Source organism: Bos indicus x Bos taurus, chromosome 24, assembly GCF_003369695.1.
Source record: "Bos indicus x Bos taurus breed Angus x Brahman F1 hybrid chromosome 24, Bos_hybrid_MaternalHap_v2.0, whole genome shotgun sequence".
Lineage (NCBI taxonomy): Eukaryota > Metazoa > Chordata > Mammalia > Artiodactyla > Bovidae > Bos > Bos indicus x Bos taurus.
The window spans coordinates 22,401,237-22,419,194 of record NC_040099.1 but is presented as its reverse complement, the minus strand read 5'-3'; the positions used below and the strand labels follow the sequence as shown (position 1 = coordinate 22,419,194).

Below are 17,958 nucleotides of genomic sequence, written 5' to 3'. Positions count from 1 at the left end.
CTCTTGCATTAAACCCCAGACTAAACTCTCCTTCCCTGGATATACTTGTTTGTACATTTGTTGATTTCAGGTAGCCCATTATAGAAGCCTCAGGAAATATACCAATGCCTCAGAGTATTTCTCATTAAAAGTCAGCTACAACAATAGGACTTTTTTAATCTAATGGGATTTTATATATTTAAGAAGAATTATATAGGATGTTGCCATTGCTCAAAATGAAGTATCCTAGAGATTTCTCATTATATCATCTTTTACACACCCTCAATGATGAGAAATTTATATATGTTGAAATCATAGCATCTTTGTTTTACTTCCAGGAGTGATTTTAAGCCAGTACGATGAAAGGTCAAAATGGATAAAACCATGTGAAGTAGAAATAGAGGCAACATAAATAAATAATAAGACCAGTTTGTGTTTGTGCTTCATAAACTGGCTATAGCAGTAGCTTGAATGATGAAATTCCAAAATTGTTTTAATTGCTTCGTTGGAAAGTCACCCCAAGTGATCGTTTTAAAACACAGTATTATTTTAGACATATGAATTGTAGTAGCTTTATAAAAAGTACTGTCTCATTACTTATGCTTTATATAATTTCTCTTTTAATAATAATGCTAGGGACGTCCCTGGCGATCCAGTGGTTGAGATTTTGCAGCTGGGTTTGCCTCCCAGTGCGGGGGTGCGGGTTTGATCCCTGCTTGGCAGCTAAGATCCCACGTGCCTCGTGGCCAAAAAACCAAACATGAAACAGAAGCAATATTGTAACAAATTCAATAAAGACTTTAAAAATAAAATTATTAACAATAATAATGTGAACAACAATCCTATAAAAGCTTAAGTTATTTAGTATTATGAGGTGTGTGTATGCATAGTTGCTCAGTCCTGTCCGATTCTTTGCAACCCTTTGAACTGTAGCCCACCAGGCTCCTCAGTCCATGGGCTTCTCCAGGCAAGAATACTAGAGTGGGTTGCCACATCCTCCTCCAGGGAATGTTCCCAACCCAGTGATGGAACCCGAATTTCCTGTGTCTCCTGTATTGCAGGAGGATTCTTTACTCACTGAGCCATCAGGGAAGCCCAGTATTTTGAGGTAAATAACTAAATATATCTACCAATAAAAGCATTAATAGAAGGAGACCAAAACAGTTATTTTTTAAATTATAAGGACAAGTGTAAGATTTAAGTCTTGAAAATTTACTATGCTGCTGCTAAGTCGCTTCAGTCGTGTCCGACTCTGTGCGACCCCATAGATGGCAGCCCATGAGACTCCCCTGTCCCTGGGATTCTCCAGGCAAGAACACTGGAGTGGGTTGCCATTTCCTTCTCCAATGCATGAAAGTGAAAAGTGAAAGTGAAGTCGCTCAGTCACGTCCGACTCTTTGCGACCCCATGGACTGCAGCCTACCAGGCTCCTCTGTCCATGGGACTTCCCAGGCAAGAGTACTGGAGTGGGGTGCCATAGCCCTTCATAAAACTATCCCATCCACCTTGATATTCTAATTCAGATTTTTAAGTAAAATAGTTACTTTGCATGTAAATTTTTTGTCACTCATACTACTAAAATTTCATGTATTAGTAGAACTTCTTTGGAGAAGGAAATGGCAACCCACTCCAGTATTCTTGCCTGCAGAATCCAGTGGACAGAGGAACCTGGCAAGGAACAGTCCATGGGGTTGCAAAGAGCCTGACACGATTAAGCAACTGAACAACAAGCTTTACAAAGCTGTGTGTCCCTGGACTCCAAAGCAACTTCCTCTGCCAGCATTCCTGAAACATTCTGTGAAATTTAGTGATTCTAGACCTGAAGCAGTCAAGGAGACTTTTTTTTCCCTCCCCACCCTCGCAAAATAGACCTTCTTTTGTCATTTTGAAAGAAACTTATAGATAAGATACATTTCTTTTCTACATCAGATAAGTCCAGGATAATGACCCAGAAGCCAACTGAATTGCGATAAAAAATATATATATATATATATAAAGAAAGGAGCAAAAAGATTTTTTTTTCCTTTAAACCCTTTTAACAGGGAGGGGAAAGCTCCCTCCAAACAGGATTTACTCCTAATCTTGTATAGCAGAACCATTCACATTAGCCACAAAATATTTAGTTTTTATGGAAGTTGAAGAGGTTAACTGTTCTACACGTTTAGAAGACTGACTGATTTGGAAACTGTAGAGCCTGCTATGATGTACTATTGGGTAAAATTTTATGATGAATGCCTACTCCCGAGTTTTGCTCATCATTTTAATCCTGTCCCTCGTGTATGAAAAATGACCCTCTCGAAATTGTTTTCCTCCTTGTGATAATATTGACTCAACCTCAGTAGAGATAATCCAGTCCCGTGTAGGCTCAACTATGAAAAGCAATTAATGTTTTCAATTCAGAACTAGTTTCGAGCTCTCTTTTTTTGTGTACTAGGGGTTAATTGAATGTCTTGTTTCTTCCATCTCAAATGATATTTACATAGCAGGTAAGTTAAGATTATTCTCGGTTCTAAATTTTTGTGGGGTTTTTTGATGCAGAAAAAAGTCACCTTAAATGCTTTCTTGGACACGCTCATGTCAGATCCTCCCCCGCAGTGCCTGGTCTGGCTGCCCCTTCTGCATCGACTGGCGAATGTAGAAAACGGTGAGTAGTTACTACTGGGCTAAGGCAATTTGTTTAACCCTTCTTTTAACTTGAAGTGACATAATGGATTTACAATGTTTTAGTTTCATGTGTACAGCAAAGTGATTCAGGTGTATATACATATATATTTGTATATTGTTTTCATAGTCTTTTCCTTTGTAGACTATTACAAAACATTGGGTTTGGCTCCCTGTGCTGTATATAGGTCCATGTCGATTATCTGTTTTATATATAGGAGTGTATATATGTTAATCCCAAACTCCTAAGGCAATTATTGAAATTAGGCTATCAAGTCTATAGTTATTAAGCCACCATCGTTGTTTTTGGAGGTCTGTTTAGTAGTTCTGATTTTTAATAGAACTGACCTCTCTCCATGATCAGCAAAGCCCTATCGGCACACTGCAAAGTTACGATGGTCCATTCTAAAAACTTATTAAATATCACCTCTCAGTTACAAGTAAGATGTGGCTTTAAAACTTCCTATAACTGAAGAAGAACCTCAATAAGGAATGTGACATTTTCTAGTATTTGTTTTAGGTGTGAACTTCCACTGTTGGCATACCTGGCATTGACTCTTTCTTCCTAAGCACTTGAGCATGAATAGGTGGAGGAGATGGGGAAAAAAACTGGATGGTAGCACCTTGCTAAGCTTTAGTCATATGCTCCAAATTGTAAGCTTCCAATGGCTGTAGTTATGCAAAAGAAATGAGTAATGTAACTTTTGTCATGTGCTTTTATTTTTATAAAAGCAAGTATTTCTATGATAAAAGTAATTACTATTGGCATATCCAAACTTGAATATGAAATACAGTTCAGAACAAGGTTTAAAGAAATTTAAACAGGGAACAATTCAATGCCTCCATCTGCTGTTTAGATATTCTCATTTATTGTTTAATTTAACTCTGGGAATTCTCCAGCCTTAAATAGAAAATAATTTATCCCCTATCTCTTACTAGAATCTTCTACACATTTCTTTAATATAACTTGGGGTTAAAGTTAGCTTAACTTTAAATTCCCATTTAGAGCACTTGGTGTCTACACTTATTATCTCTCTTAGTTCAAGTTATAAATTTATTCTGTTTTGCTCATGGAGAAGATTTAAAGAAAGATCTCACTAGAGTCCCTGTAATCACTACCAATCATAGGTTTTTTTATGCGTCTTGTTCGTCTGCTAGAGCCAAGAGCAGTCAAAATCCAGATCATGTGGGGTGAATTCATATTACTGTTTGCAGTCTGAGAACTAGTCATTCTCCAATTATAAAGTTGTAATTTCATGCCTCCTTTCAGTATTTCCTGTTGCAGGAAATGAGTTCTTTAAACCATGTCCCAGAAGAGTTGTCCCTAAATTCAAGTCTTTCCCAAGAGCCAGAAAAGGAGGATATAATCCTGGTTCAGAAGACAGTGTTCAAAATTTGGTTATGTCTTTGTTTCTACAGTTTACTTTTCATCTTTATTTTTTTTATTTATTGCATTATTTTCCCTGGCTGGTTAGCCAGAGAGTAACTTCGCCAAAGGCAAGAATTGTTCTTGTTGTTGTTAGTATCTTTAACTCATAACATGCAATTACTTGGATCTGATCATTTGTTAGCTTCGAATCTCATACCTTGCCTGCTTTGTAACTCAAATTTCCTGCCAGAGAAAGTGTCTCTTGAACTATCTGAATTAGAACTGAATTCAGATAATTTGTCCATCTCTTTGGGCCCCTATCGATCTACCTCTCAGAAAATTTTTTTAAAATCTGTTTATTAAATGAAGACAATGTCACTCATTAAATAAGCCCATTAGCTAGTCTATTTTTTTAAAAAATAACTGAATATTCTCATCGTCCAGTTTTTCTACTCTCCTCCCATCTCTTCTTCTTTCTTCCTCTTGTTTTCCATTTCTCTAATATTTGCTCTCTACCCACTACCCACTGGATGAACCCATCTGTGTTCATCCATTGTGCTTCTGAGTTTTCAGTGAGCTGTGCTGGTCTCCTGGAGACAGAGAGCATCTGGGGGGAAAGGCAAGCCAGTTTGGGTAATTTACATTCTTGTAGGGTAAGGGATGGGAGTAAGAAGAGTAAACAGCATTACAAAGATGTGCTGTTAAAAGAACCCCTCTCCTCCAGCCCACTTGATTTCTCCCACCCCCACACACATGCTGGAAAAGAGTCGTGAGAGTCTAGGAATAAAGGTAATACTTCTCTCAGACCAAGCTATCATCAGAAGTCTTGTTATTCAGCAGAAAAATGCAATTCTTGTTGGGCTGTATTTTTCATTCTTCTGACTCATTCTCTTGTTTCCTTGTCTTTTTCTTCGTTTGCTTGCCCGTCAGTCTTCCACCCGGTGGAGTGTTCATACTGCCACAGTGAGAGTATGTTGGGCTTTCGCTACCGATGCCAACAGTGTCACAATTACCAGCTCTGTCAAGACTGCTTCTGGAGGGGACATGCCGGTGGTTCCCATAGCAACCAGCACCAAATGAAAGAGTACACGTCCTGGGTAAGTTGGGTGTGTGAGTGTCGTCCAGAACACAAGGGAACAGCAAGAGAACCAGGGGGCACACTTAACTTCTACTCTCACACTCCTTCCTTCCCCTCCCACTGCTCCTCTTACGGGGGTTACCTGTTGAGTCTGAACCCAGAGTAGCTTCCTAAGACAACATATAAGAACACTCCAATGATATTACTTCTTGGTATACAGATAATTCTGTATCGATTTAGGTGACAGCCTTCTGGAACATAATCTCCTTTTCACCGTAAGTGAAGGTTCTTTTCAATTTGGGGTGGGGTTGTGGGCATTGCCTAAAAAGTATTGTTAGTTCCTTTTTTCTTTCTGGAGTTCCTTAAGGGCGTGACTGGAATGTGAAGGAAAGACATGAGAGCATGAGGGTTTAATGATGCTGTTTCATGTTATTTGTTTATTTATTTTTTGGAAGAAGGCAAAGATTGTGGTTATATTAGAAAATCATCTTTTCATGAATAGTGCACGTGACTAACTCGCTGGAGGTGATATGTGATACTAACATGCTGAAGGTAACCTGTCCTTGTGATGAACGTATTCTGATCCTTAGTATGATAATCTCCAGGTTCATCCATGTTGCTGCAAATGGCATTTTATTCTTTTTTATGGCTGAGTACTAAGAATATGCATTTTAAATCAGAATGTTCTTTGGAGGAATCATTATTAGGAACTGATATTCAGTGCAAATATATTAATTGTTTAGCACATGTCGTAATCTGAGTTCAAATAAGAATTCTTCACTAAGGCATTGTATACTGAGGGTTTATTCCAGTTCAAATGCCACCTGTTACTATGGGCTACATCACCTGCTGAGAACTGATATGCTAGCGCAGATCATGAAATACAATTTAGTATAGATGGTAGGAGAAAATTTTCTTATTGACAGCACATTACCAGTTTTCAAATGTTGTTGTTTAGTCACTAAGTCGTGTCTAACTCTTTCGTGACCCCCTGGACTGTAGCCCGCCAGGCTCCTCTGTCCAGGCAAGAATACTGGATTGGGTTGCCATTTCCTTCTCCAGGGTATCTTCCCAGACCAGATATCGAACCCGCATCTTCTGCACTGCAGGCGGATTCTTTACCACTGAGCCACCTGAGAAGCCCAGTGTGTTCTATCTCAAATCCTAGAGAGCTGGTGTTTGAAGACTAACCATTTTGTAATTGTTTTTGTGTGTGTGTGTGTAAATGCTGAAGTTAAATAAGGCTTTTCCTTAGAGGTTGTGGACTCTGCAGTTATACGATGGGACAATGTCTTTGCAGAGTAAAATAGAACTCCTCACGAGGACAAAGGAGCGCCAGTGTTTATGGGGTGAAGAGCTGTTGTTACTGCTGTTCCAAGTGTTCTAAGAATTCTGTCTCCCAGCCAGAGTCAAAGAGGGATTTTGTGGACGGTGCTGCCATGACTTAGCTTTTAAATAATGAGGCTGAAAGTCACTTCCTTATATTGCCAGTTGTGCACTCTGTGTGTCAAAGAAAGTGACAAAATTATAAATCTCTTCTCACTGAAAGGAAAAATTGGCATGAAGATTTATTATATGTGGTAGACTATTTTTGATCATCTTGGCTGTGAAATATTAAACATTCCACTGGGCTAAATGAAAAAGAGAGAGTTCTCTGGAAAGAACATGAACTTTAAATTCTGAAGACTCAGGCTGAAGTTCTGCTCTTCCTTCTAATTGGATGTATCCAGCCGCACCTGAAAATCTTGCTTCTGGATTCCTGCAAAACCGCCCACTCCTCTCCTGCCTTCCACTCCCATCCCTCTCAAACCATTGTCTGTTCTTAAGGAGAAGCAATCCTTCTAGAATCAGGTCACCTCTGAGATTTAAGTTGTTCATTGTCTCCCTCTGCATCTGAGATAAAGACCACAGCCCTGGATGTGGTATATAGGACTTCAGTGGTCTGCCTCCTGCTTTCCCTCTCCAGAACTAGATCTCCTGGCCTTCCTCCTTCTGGATACTTTCCAGTCCCCTGAATTTTGTCAGAAGGACTCCTGCTGTTCATTAAATCCCAGCTCGGATGTTCTGACCCCAATAACTGCTTCCATTTCTCACAGCATTTGCTGACACTGTGCAGCCAGCGTCAGGTACCCTGGTGGCTAATTCCAAGCATTCTGGTTCCAGCAATGAGCCAACTCCTTGACTTGGAGTAAATTCTCAAAGAAGAGTCCCTGAATGAATAAATGAATATATATCATGGAAGGGCTTCCAGGTAGCACTAGTGGTAAAGACTACCCGCCTGCCAGGGCAGAAGACTCGGGTTCGATCCCTGGGTTGGGAAGATCCCCTGGAGGAGGTCATGGCAACCTACTCCAGTATTCTTGCCTGGAGAATCCCAAAGACAGAGGAGCCTGGTGAGCTAGAGTCCATGGGGTTGCAAAGAGTCAGACACGACTAAAGCGGCTTAGCACGTGGCATAGTATGAAAGCAAATCATCTAATAAAATGTTACGTAAGTGTTGATTGTTAACACTTGAACCTTTGTTCTTCCTTCCAGAAATCACCTGCCAAGAAGCTAACCAATGCGTTAAGCAAGTCTCTGAGCTGTGCTTCCAGCCGTGAGCCCTTGCACCCCATGTTCCCTGACCAGCCTGAGAAACCACTCAACTTGGCCCACATCGTGTGAGTATCTGCCCTCCACACTGAGAGACAGCTCTTCGTTGACACGTGTGCAGATCCATACAAAGACAATTTCCTATCAGTTGTCAGGGACTGAGTTTTAGATTTTATTTTCTTAAAGAAGAATGAAAATCAGGTGATTATATATATATATATATATTCTTTTTCTTTCCATGAAGAGGTATACAATACTTCTGCCCGGAAGTACAAGAATGCAGCGCCATATAATTCACCTCGAAGTGGGAAATATTCAAAAATTTTATAGTTATAAAATACAGATGTTAGTGGAGTTTACACAATTGGACATTAATAATCAATGGAATTACCATGATCAGCCAATAGTAAAGCATCCTGTACCTTAACATCATGTGTGCTTTGAGTCCCTAATCCAGAAGCCCCCTGTCTCCTTTCTCTGCATCTTAAAGATGCCAGCAGAGATGGAAATTATTGCTGTTGTTATTGTTTTCTCCCAAGTTACATAACTTTAGAAGAATCATGGCCTGTGTAAGGGAGGGTTGAAGTGGAGGGATTGCTGGGGAAATTCAACAGACGATCCAAAAACGGACTTAAAAAAATTTCTCCAAAGTGTATGTGAGTTTGAGTAGCAGAGGGAGTAGGGTCAGGGAATGGTGCTACCACCCACCTCTTCCATCTCCCAAAAGCTCAGAAAACAGGAGGTTCAGGCAGAAGAAAGTATTTCTTCCTCGGTGATGCCTTGGGCTCAGAAGAAGAAAGAAGTTCATTAGCTATTTTGGGGCTACAGTTAGGAATTGTGTAGTCACAGGGGCCTCAGGGAGCCTCTAGAACAGGCAGTTCCTCTCCTGAACTGAATTTTGTGTTGTGCAGTTCAGCACAACCTTTTGTACTGCAGGGCCCATGTTTGCCTGTTGACATCAAGAGGTGGGCTGACGAGACCTCTGAATGTTAGGAATCCACCAAGACAAGGTTATGCCTCAGGTGACTGAGAGCATGGCCCCTTAGAGGCATTGCGGTGGACCGCAGAGCCTTAGGAAGGCAGTGACTCTTTCCCTGATGGACCTAAACAGATCCTAACAAACAACTGTGCTGAGCATGTCTGAGAGATTTGTATAAATCCCATGGGCTTTGTTTGGTTTACTTCTGTGTGCACTCTGAGGATTCGTTGTCCCCAGCAATCCGCACAGTCTGGAAGCATCCAAAAACTAATGTAAACTGGTTCTGTAGAATGTGGTTGACTTATTTTTGGAAATTTTCCTCCTAAAAATAAGCCTTAAAGTAAACCAGGGGTAGAAAGAGCGGGGAAGTATCCCAAAGGACCAACCACTTGCAGAAAGTGATCTCATGCAAGCTGTTCTAAAGTCTTGACTTACTTCCCCATAGCCGGGGACAGTCACTTAGCTGTCCATGAATGAACAAAAACTGAGAGTAAGTTTGGGCTGTCTGGCTGAGCCACAGAGTCACTTGCTATCAGGCCTCCTTGGGGTTACCCTTCAAGAGAGCAGCATTCAATCCGAGCTGATGGCTGTGGGATAGATACTTAGCGGGTGGACAGGGCGGACAGCCTGGCTGCAAGAGCTTTGCAGCAGATGGAATGAGGATGAGGCCTCCCACCTGGAGACAGAATTAAGAAACGAGGCCACGTGTGTGAGTAAAGCCAGCCTCACGTCAGTCACACTGGGCTCTGTGCCCAGTCAGCGCTCAAGATTGGGAGTGTGTGTGGGTGTATGTGGGTGTGAGTTAGTTGACCAATGAGTAAAAATGTTTTATTTATATTGGCAATATGATCTGATATGTTATTCACTGAACTGAGGGCATCAGCTACACAATGTGGATTCCATGGAGAGTTTCAGGATTCCCCTAAAATTCTACATGAAATGTGCCTTCTTCTGCTAAAAGTCCCATACATTTAACCAGATGATTAAAACAGTCCTTGAATCCAAACATTGATCTGTATTCATTGATGTTTCCATGGTGAATGTCAGTTTTAAAGGACAAATTGAGATGCCTTCTTATACAGTAGTTAGTGCATCAGTTTCATAAAAGACAAATTGTATGAAATATTTAATTGTTGAAATAACACACAAGAAATTCCAGATGTACAATATCCAATTGATATTAGAACAGATTTGTTCCTATTATTTTAGCTTTAGACATTTTTATAATTATTATTCCCCAGATGTTATTTCCCTGAATAGATATTCATGTTCTTTTTTATATGGATGGGGATATCTAAGACTTCTAATCTGAAAATATACTGTTCATTTAGCTATTCTAAATCATCATATGCATGTAAAAGCCACTTAAGTGGTGATATTTTGGTGTTTTGGCATTTGTTCTTAGCTATTGTATTGCTTGTAAATGTTATCATGATTAACTGTCTCTATTCTATTCAATTCTTTTGCTGCCAAAAGAGATACTTGGTAAGTAGTTCAATAATCTTCAGTGCACTTATAAGGACTTATAAAATTATAAGTGGTTATGAGACACAAAACAAGTGAGAGACAAGAGGCTAGTTTAAAACTAATTCTGCCTTAAAGCTGAGCACTTTCATTTTATGAAAAGAATGCCATTTATATAAAATGTCCTTTGCAAACATCTTGTCCAGAAAGAAAACTTTGCATAGGCCTCTGTGACTTTTTCTGGAGCTATTTCTTTTTCAAAAGACTAAACAGATTTAAAATTCTTAACTGTGACCCATTTGTTAGATAAAGTAACTTGCCATGTGATTGTAGAGGAAATACGTCCCTTTGAAAACTGCTGTTTGGTGCCAAGGTTAGCCCAAGTCCCAGGTTCAACATTTTCATGATGAACCTTACACATAAGGCCATTTGCTTGTTGTTGTTCAGTTACTAAGTCATGTCTGACTCTGCGACCCCATGGGCTGCAGCACACCAGGCTCCTCCGTCCTCCACTATCTCCCAGAGTTTACTCAAATTCTTGTCCATTGAGTCAGTGATACTATCTAACCATCTCATCCTCTGTCATTCCCTTCTTCTCCTACCCTCAGTCTTTCCCAGCATCAGGATCTTTTCCAGTGAGTCAGCTCTTCCCAGCAGGTGGCCAGAGTATTGGAGTTTCAGCTTTAGCATCTGTCCTTCCACTGAATATTCAGGGTTGATTTCCTTTAGGACTGACTGTCTGATCCACCTTGCTGTCCAAGAGACTCCCAAGAGTCTTCTCCAGCACCACAATTCAAAAGTGTCACTTCTTCAACTCTGGGCCTTCTTTATGGTCCAACTCTCACATCCAGAAATGACTATTGGAAAAACCATAGCTTTGACTATATAGACCTCTGTCAGCAAAGTGATGTTTCTGCTTTTTAATTTGCTCTCTAGGTTTGTCATACACAGTGTATTAAAGAGCAAAAACTAAGGAACTGCAAATTCAGCTTTGTGGTGACCAGGTTCAATAGAGTAAATGTACCAGGCCACTTAGAAAGCATTCCAGATCCTCTTGTTTTCTCATTTCCTAGAGAGAGAACGAGATGGAGATATTTATAAAGAGGCAAAAGAAAACCAAAAATGTCAACCTGATTTTTTTCCACTTTTTTCAAAGTTAAAATGAAAATATTTCATTCTGCTTAGTGTTTTAAAATCTGATATAACCTAACCTTTCAAAATTCACAGAGCACGTTTGTTTGAAATTAACACCCTTCTTATAAAGTGAAAGTGTACTGCTCAAAGCAGAATTAGCTTTAAACTAGTCTCGGGTATTAGGCATATCCTAGATAAGTAGTATAAAACAATGTTTTCAGAATTTTGGCTAATATGTCTGAATAGATTCAATAATAATCCTGCTATTTTGACCTCACCAAACATAGAATGTGTCTTTAAAAAAATTCAAGAACACAGTTTAGCACCAGGTACTGGGAACCTAAAGTTTCAATGAATTTTTGCATTTTGTGCTGACATTTTAAAACCTGCCATGTGTCATGTCCATTCTCATAAATACATTGGGACAAACATGTCTACTTTTTTCCTAGAAATCTCTTCGTTTTAGAATCCAAACTAATTCCTGTTTCCTAAGATAAAAATTAAACCTTCACAAATTTGACTCGTGATCGAGTCAACACAAATCGATTCTATAGGCTACTGTATTCATGTTTCATCTTTTAAAAAATTCTGTACTGTCAAACTCACATGTAGTATTATAGTGAAACCAAAATTTCCTGACTCAGAACACCACCCTGCCCTGTCACCCAGCTTCTGACCTCTGAATCCCTTCTCATCGTACCATGGAACACCTAAATCTAAAATGAGGCTAAAAACTGCTTGGAGATGAGGCAGCGATCTTAGCTCTATCATTTCACCTGAACTAAGACCTCACTGATAGGGAAAGAATAACAAGGTGAGGTGCAAATTAAGATGGGATGACAGATGTGATGCAGTTGATGTTTAGGCTTGTGGGCAATTCTGAGGAATATTGAACCCTATTTTCTTCCTCTAATAATATAGGGGGGATAAAAAGTGTTTATGGGCTGCCTTGCACTGTATGTCCAGATAACAGAAAGTCAGTAAATCCCTATGGTGCTTAGTTGCATCTTCCCTTAGAACAAAGGTCAAAGAAGGCGCAATAGGATTTTGCAGCTGGGACCTTACAGACAGGGAGTATCAGGAGAGGGCCATCTTCATGTGGAACACAGGATGAAGTGTCTGTACAATCCTCCTCTTTCCAAGAGATTTGGAGTCTGATTATCCTCAAATTTTCTGGGCTTCTCTTTTTAGAAGGCAGTGCGTGCATGCTCAGTCACTACTCAGTCATGTGCGACTCTTTGAGACCCTGTGGACTGCAGCCCACCAGGCTGCTCTGTCCATGGGATTTTCCAGGCAAAAAAACTGGAGTGGGTTGCCATTTCTTTCCAAGGGATCTCTGACCCAGGGATTGGACCTGCATCTCCTGCTTTGGTGAAAGCTTCCCTGGTGGCTCAGATGGTAAAGAATCTGCCTGCAATGTAGGAGAACTGGATTTGATCCCTGGGTTGGGAAGATTCCCCTGGAGAAGGGAATGGCAACCCATTCCAGTTTTCTGACCTGGAGAATCCCATGGACAGAGGAGCCTGGCAGGGCTACAGTCCATGGGGTCACAAAGAGTCAGACATAACTGAGCAACTAAGCACACTCCTGAGTTAGCAGGCACATTCTTTATCACTGAACCACCTGGGAAACCCATTTAGAAGGCAGTTGGCTGCCTCAAAATCCTCACTCCATCCAAGAATATGACTCTACAACAAGGCTCAAAACTCAAGAATAAACATTCCTGTGGCATCCAGAGATCTTCCCCGCTCAATGTTTAACAGACATTCTGTCTTCTCAAGGAAATTTAAGTTCCCAAAACACTTCAAGAATTGAATTGGAAAATATAAAAATTCATGTTGATCCTGGGTAAGATAGGAACTGGGCTTCCCAGGTGGCTCAAGTAGTAAAGAACCTGCCTGCCAAGCCAGGAGACATGAGAGACGAAGGTTCAATCCCTGGATCAGGAAGATCCCCTGGAGGAGAGCGTGGCAACCCACTCCAGTGTTCTTGCTGGAAAATCCTGTAGACAGTCCATGGAGTCGCAAAGAGCCAGACATGACTGAAGTGACTTAGCATGCATACACACAAGATAAGAACTCTGATTTCCCAGCTTCTTTCCTTGAGGGATTGGATAGTTTTAACTTGTGACTTTTACTTGTTTTAACTTTCCATCCACATTGTGCTTTTTTTAGGCCACCCAGACCTGTAACCAGCATGAATGATACCCTGTTCTCCCACTCTGTCCCCTCCTCAGGAAGTCCTTTTATTACCAGGAGGTAAGTTCCAGTCCTATTATAAAACAGACTGTCTCTTTGATAATGAGCCTTGATTCTGTGGCGAGAAAAATATTCTCATGTAAGCCAAGAGCAGAAGATTATTATTAGCAACTCGTTTGTAAATATCTGTCACAAGGCATCAATTTCATTCATTTGGATGCTTTTGTAGAGGGCAGGGATGGCTTTGGGGATGAAAGTCACCCCTGGAAACTTCACTTACAATCCATCCATAGTAAGAAGGCACGGTATGTTTAAGTTTTACTTCTAACACACATGCATTATATCTCATTGAAAAAGTCACTTTTATAGCACCTGGAATGGCCCCATTTAACCTGAGGAATTGGCATCTCAAGATGCAATAAGGAATTATGATGGACATTCTGAAGCATCTCATAACATAAAATTCCAGGTATATAAGAATCTTCTTAGTAAATTCTAGAGTTCTTGATTTTTGGAGGCTCAAATCCAAATTTGGACATACAGTTTCTACATAAGTAATTCATGGATAAGAATAAGAACTTTTAAAAAAGAGAGAGAGAGAGTGGATACAGGTCTCATTTTTGCACAAAGGCCCATTGCCATGTAAGCAAACAGGTGAAGCAGATACTTCTGAAACCAGCACAGTGACTAGGCAGAGGTCAAGACGCACTTCAAGTCATTTGATCAAATATCACAAATAAAGCACCAGGGAATTATTTTAGAAATACAGGGAGAAGGCTCACAGGAAAGCAGGAACAAAGGTGAGGAAAATTGGGATGGGCAAATGAATGAAAGATTTAAAATGCCTTTGAGTAGGAAAAAATAAATAAAATAGCCTCATGTGTTTCAAAAACAGTCATAATCAATGCTTTCCTCGAAGAGTTGCTAAGGCATCAGTTTCCCTGTAATATCCTGGGATGTTCTAGTGAAGATGTGCAGATAGTGAGACTTAGAACACTGCTGGTTTTTCCCTTGAGTCCCTGGATTTGCCCGTCATCAGGAACCTGAGATGAAGACATTCCCCATAATTGTAATTAGTGGAATAAACAGAATGTGGTCATTCATGATGTTTCCTTCCTATAAATCCAGCAAGTCTGTAACAAATAGAAATGGGGAGGCAATTGAACGACAGAACATCCACAGTGAAATCCTATGGTTGAAGCCCTCAGTATGTTCCTTTAGCATTCCTTTTCAGAACCACCAGCAAATTCAACCATCCTTTCTAAAAAAACAAAATTACAAACTGTAAAATCTGTTAGAAACACAGGCCTGTGCCTCTATGTCAGGAAAGAGATTCTTGTATTAGGAAGCTCTGCATTCTGTGAATGTCCAGCAGAGATAGACCCCATCCTTACTGAAGGTCATTTTATATCATTTCAGCTCGGACGGTGCTTATGGTGGATACGTCTAGATGGATAACATGGCTTCTTCTACTCTAAACTATTCCTATAATACTTTGAGCTGTTCTGCTTCCTCCAGGGTGCATGGTATCCCTTGCACCCAAATGATCCCAAAATAGGATCATTTCCCTTTTTTCCCATTTTCAGTCCTTCTAGAATGTTCCCTCTGAACCACAAGCACGTTGTTCACAATTTGCAGTTCTTGCTCTCCTCACAGAGGTTGGCCTCTGGTTTCTGTTTTAAGGGTGCTGTTCAATAAAGCTGTGTACACTGAACATCTTTCCTCTCTGAGTGGGCCTTGCTCTGTCCATGGGAGGTTTTAACGAGGTCTCGTTGTTTGCATCCCTCAGGTTACCTGAGGGGATAAGTGCATCCAGCCCTGTGGCTGAGGAGCATTCACTCATAAAGCTGTATGTAAATCAGCTTGACCACGGCACACGGTCAGTATCCCAGCCCTGAATCACTAATCGTAGAAGTAGTTCCATAGCTAGACTGCTGGTCCTACGTCATCACTAAAATCCCCTTGTAGTTTGGGGATTTGATGGAAAAACAGGTCTTCTGGGGGTTCATGAAATTCCATTGAGAATTTCCAACTTGAGCTGCACTACTTGGCTCTCTTCTCTCTTTTCCACTTCTCCACTTCTTTTACTGATTTTATGTCTTCATACCGGTATGTATGAGATGTGTATGTGTGAAGAGTACCACATTGGATCTCCTTCTTTGGATGATTCTCTGCTTTGGTACAGTTTGTAAAACCCCAGATGGTGATTCCTTAGACTCTTGTATTAAAGAGGCTTGTGGAATGCTTCCAGCCCTAACTGGATGAGACCAAGACAACATCACATGGCTAGACCATATTGTAGTAAAAGACTTCAGGATATATATCCTTCTGTCCCACTGGGCTTGGACCAATTTTCCCCCAGGTAAGCAGTCTGATTCCTACTGAAGCAGCAATTTAAAAAAAAGAAAACAATTTCAGACTGTGAGTGCTTAATTTTTATTATTTGATAATGCTGGTGGTGATCGACTGTTGATTTCTTAGCCGTGACCATACACTAAGGTTCATGGAAACCATCATGCCAACTGTGGACATCAGTTAAAGGCACTGATCTCCCAACAACTGGAACTGAACCAAAGAAATACGACCTAGAGCTCAGCCCTCACTCCTACCCCATTGTAACTGCCCCTTTGAAAATCTGATAAAACCTAAACAAGCCGAGAGTGGTGCTGGTCAGTGTTAAGGCCACATTAAAAAAGTAAAGAAGTTTGCCATGAGGTGTTTTATTTAGTCTGAGTTTTTGGTCTTTGGTGTAATGACAGATCTTACAAAGATAAAGCAGAATGAGGATGAACTGAAATCACTACTCCAGAATCCTTGCCACAAACTCTTGGCATTCCTCACCTAGAATCCTTTACAAGCGTACACTTTGATCTTCAAAAGGTGCGAGGGTCTATCTTTGAAGTCTTTTGACATCCTAGTAACCTAACTCACACATATTTATGAGGGTGTAACTCTGGCTACTACCACCATCTGCCCCATCCCCTCTTCTGATATCTATTTCTAGCTACATACTTGATTAACTTTTCCCTTAAAAGAAAAGAGGGAATTCTCAAAGATACTCTCCCTTAACCCTTTGAAGTCTGTATGTGTGTGTGTATAAGAACTCAGTGATGTTTAGCTGTTAGATACAGTGTGGATCAAATAATGCAATTCATGAACTAATTCACTTCATTCATTTTCTTGGTCATAACTATATCCCTAAACCTAGATTATTTTTTATAAGTGCATTAATTTATAAGAAAGGGAAGCATATTATCACCACTAGGTAAAAAGATCCAATATATGATGTATGATATATGATAGGGCAGCCGCATTAAACTTATGAAAGATAGCTTGCCATTATGGCAAATATTATTGCAAGAGCTGACCACAGATTTGGGCCCAAAAGGCCCTTTTTCCCACCTCACTGCCCACAGCCTTGTGCCTCTCTGAGTATCTGCTCTGTCTCTTTCGGCATCATGCCCCCTTTGTAAAATCTTAATTATCTGCCCAAATCCTTCCCTCATTTATGGAGAGAGCTAACCAGTCCTTTCTTGTGTAAAATGTTTCACTAATTATGGCTATTATGGCCATTTCTTCATACAATAAGGGCATTCTAAAAGTTTGAATGGTTAGATTCTTTTACTTTCAATTTTAGAAACATCTCTTCAATATTTTTGCACATGCAACCTCTAAACTCTTAACTGCTCACAAAAAGAATCAGTTTGGCTATTATGTATACCATCTAGTCAGATCTGATCACTGTCCCAAATGTTAGAGCCTGGCTTATGATTCATAGTGTTGAACACAATCTAACATACTCTTTTCTGGTTTATCATCATGTTATTTGGTTAATTACTAATACTGTCTCAGGTCCAGGGGTACATATGGGGAAGATAGGCTGCCTAACCACGCATTTCCCAAATCCTGATTCTTTTCAATGAAATAGCATTTGCAAGTTATTTTTGTTGGTTGACTGGTTGGTCAGTTGGTTGATTTGCTTGGATTTTCAACCACAGAAAGGCTAGTTCTCTGTGTCCCGTTTCATTTTTTCAAATGAAACTTTGCCTTCCCAAAGAGTCTTGACCTAACAATCCAGATTTTTAATCTGATGTATAATATTCAAACTAAACTTGAAGCATTTATGCTTTGGTAATCAAAAGCGAATAGAAACAAAACTGAGGTACTGAATTCAGCCTTTGCTTCTGAAAATCAGTTTTCTTCATAGTTAATATTTTCTGAGATTAAAGCCTTTTCCTTTTCAGTCAGGAAAGTAGATAAATTTATAAATCAGCATCATAAAAACAGATATACACTTAGAAATCAACCACCTGAAGATTTCTTCTTTCTTTTTATTCTTTAGGGTCATGTTGTATGAAATTTGAAATAAACACTCTCTGCAAATATTTATCCCATGTAGCTTTCTTTATTCCCAGAGTTCCACTGAGATGCTAGATTTTTTTCAAACTTGAATTAAACTGGTCTTTGAACTCAACTCTGTTCCCTATACTAAAATGTTAGTGTA

The 17,958-nt window shown here is 40.0% G+C and overlaps 1 protein-coding gene across 16 annotated transcripts in view; it reads left to right on the top strand.

The window, feature by feature from the left end:
- DTNA (dystrobrevin alpha) overlaps nt 1-17,958 on the top strand; it is a 319,072-nt gene that overhangs the window by 228,702 nt on the left and 72,412 nt on the right. For 6 of the 16 annotated variants that reach the window (XM_027526051.1, XM_027526047.1, XM_027526054.1 and 3 more), the window contains exons 8-11: nt 2,518-2,623; nt 4,940-5,106; nt 7,623-7,747; nt 13,431-13,514. In XM_027526051.1, coding sequence (XP_027381852.1) covers nt 2,518-2,623; nt 4,940-5,106; nt 7,623-7,747; nt 13,431-13,514 — 482 coding nt within the window. Of the gene's footprint in view, nt 1-2,517; nt 2,624-4,939; nt 5,107-7,622; nt 7,748-10,134; nt 10,144-13,430; nt 13,515-14,873; nt 15,176-15,243; nt 15,334-17,958 lie in introns of those variants that run through there. The other 10 variants (XM_027526043.1, XM_027526045.1, XM_027526044.1 and 7 more) reach the window with 5 other exon arrangements.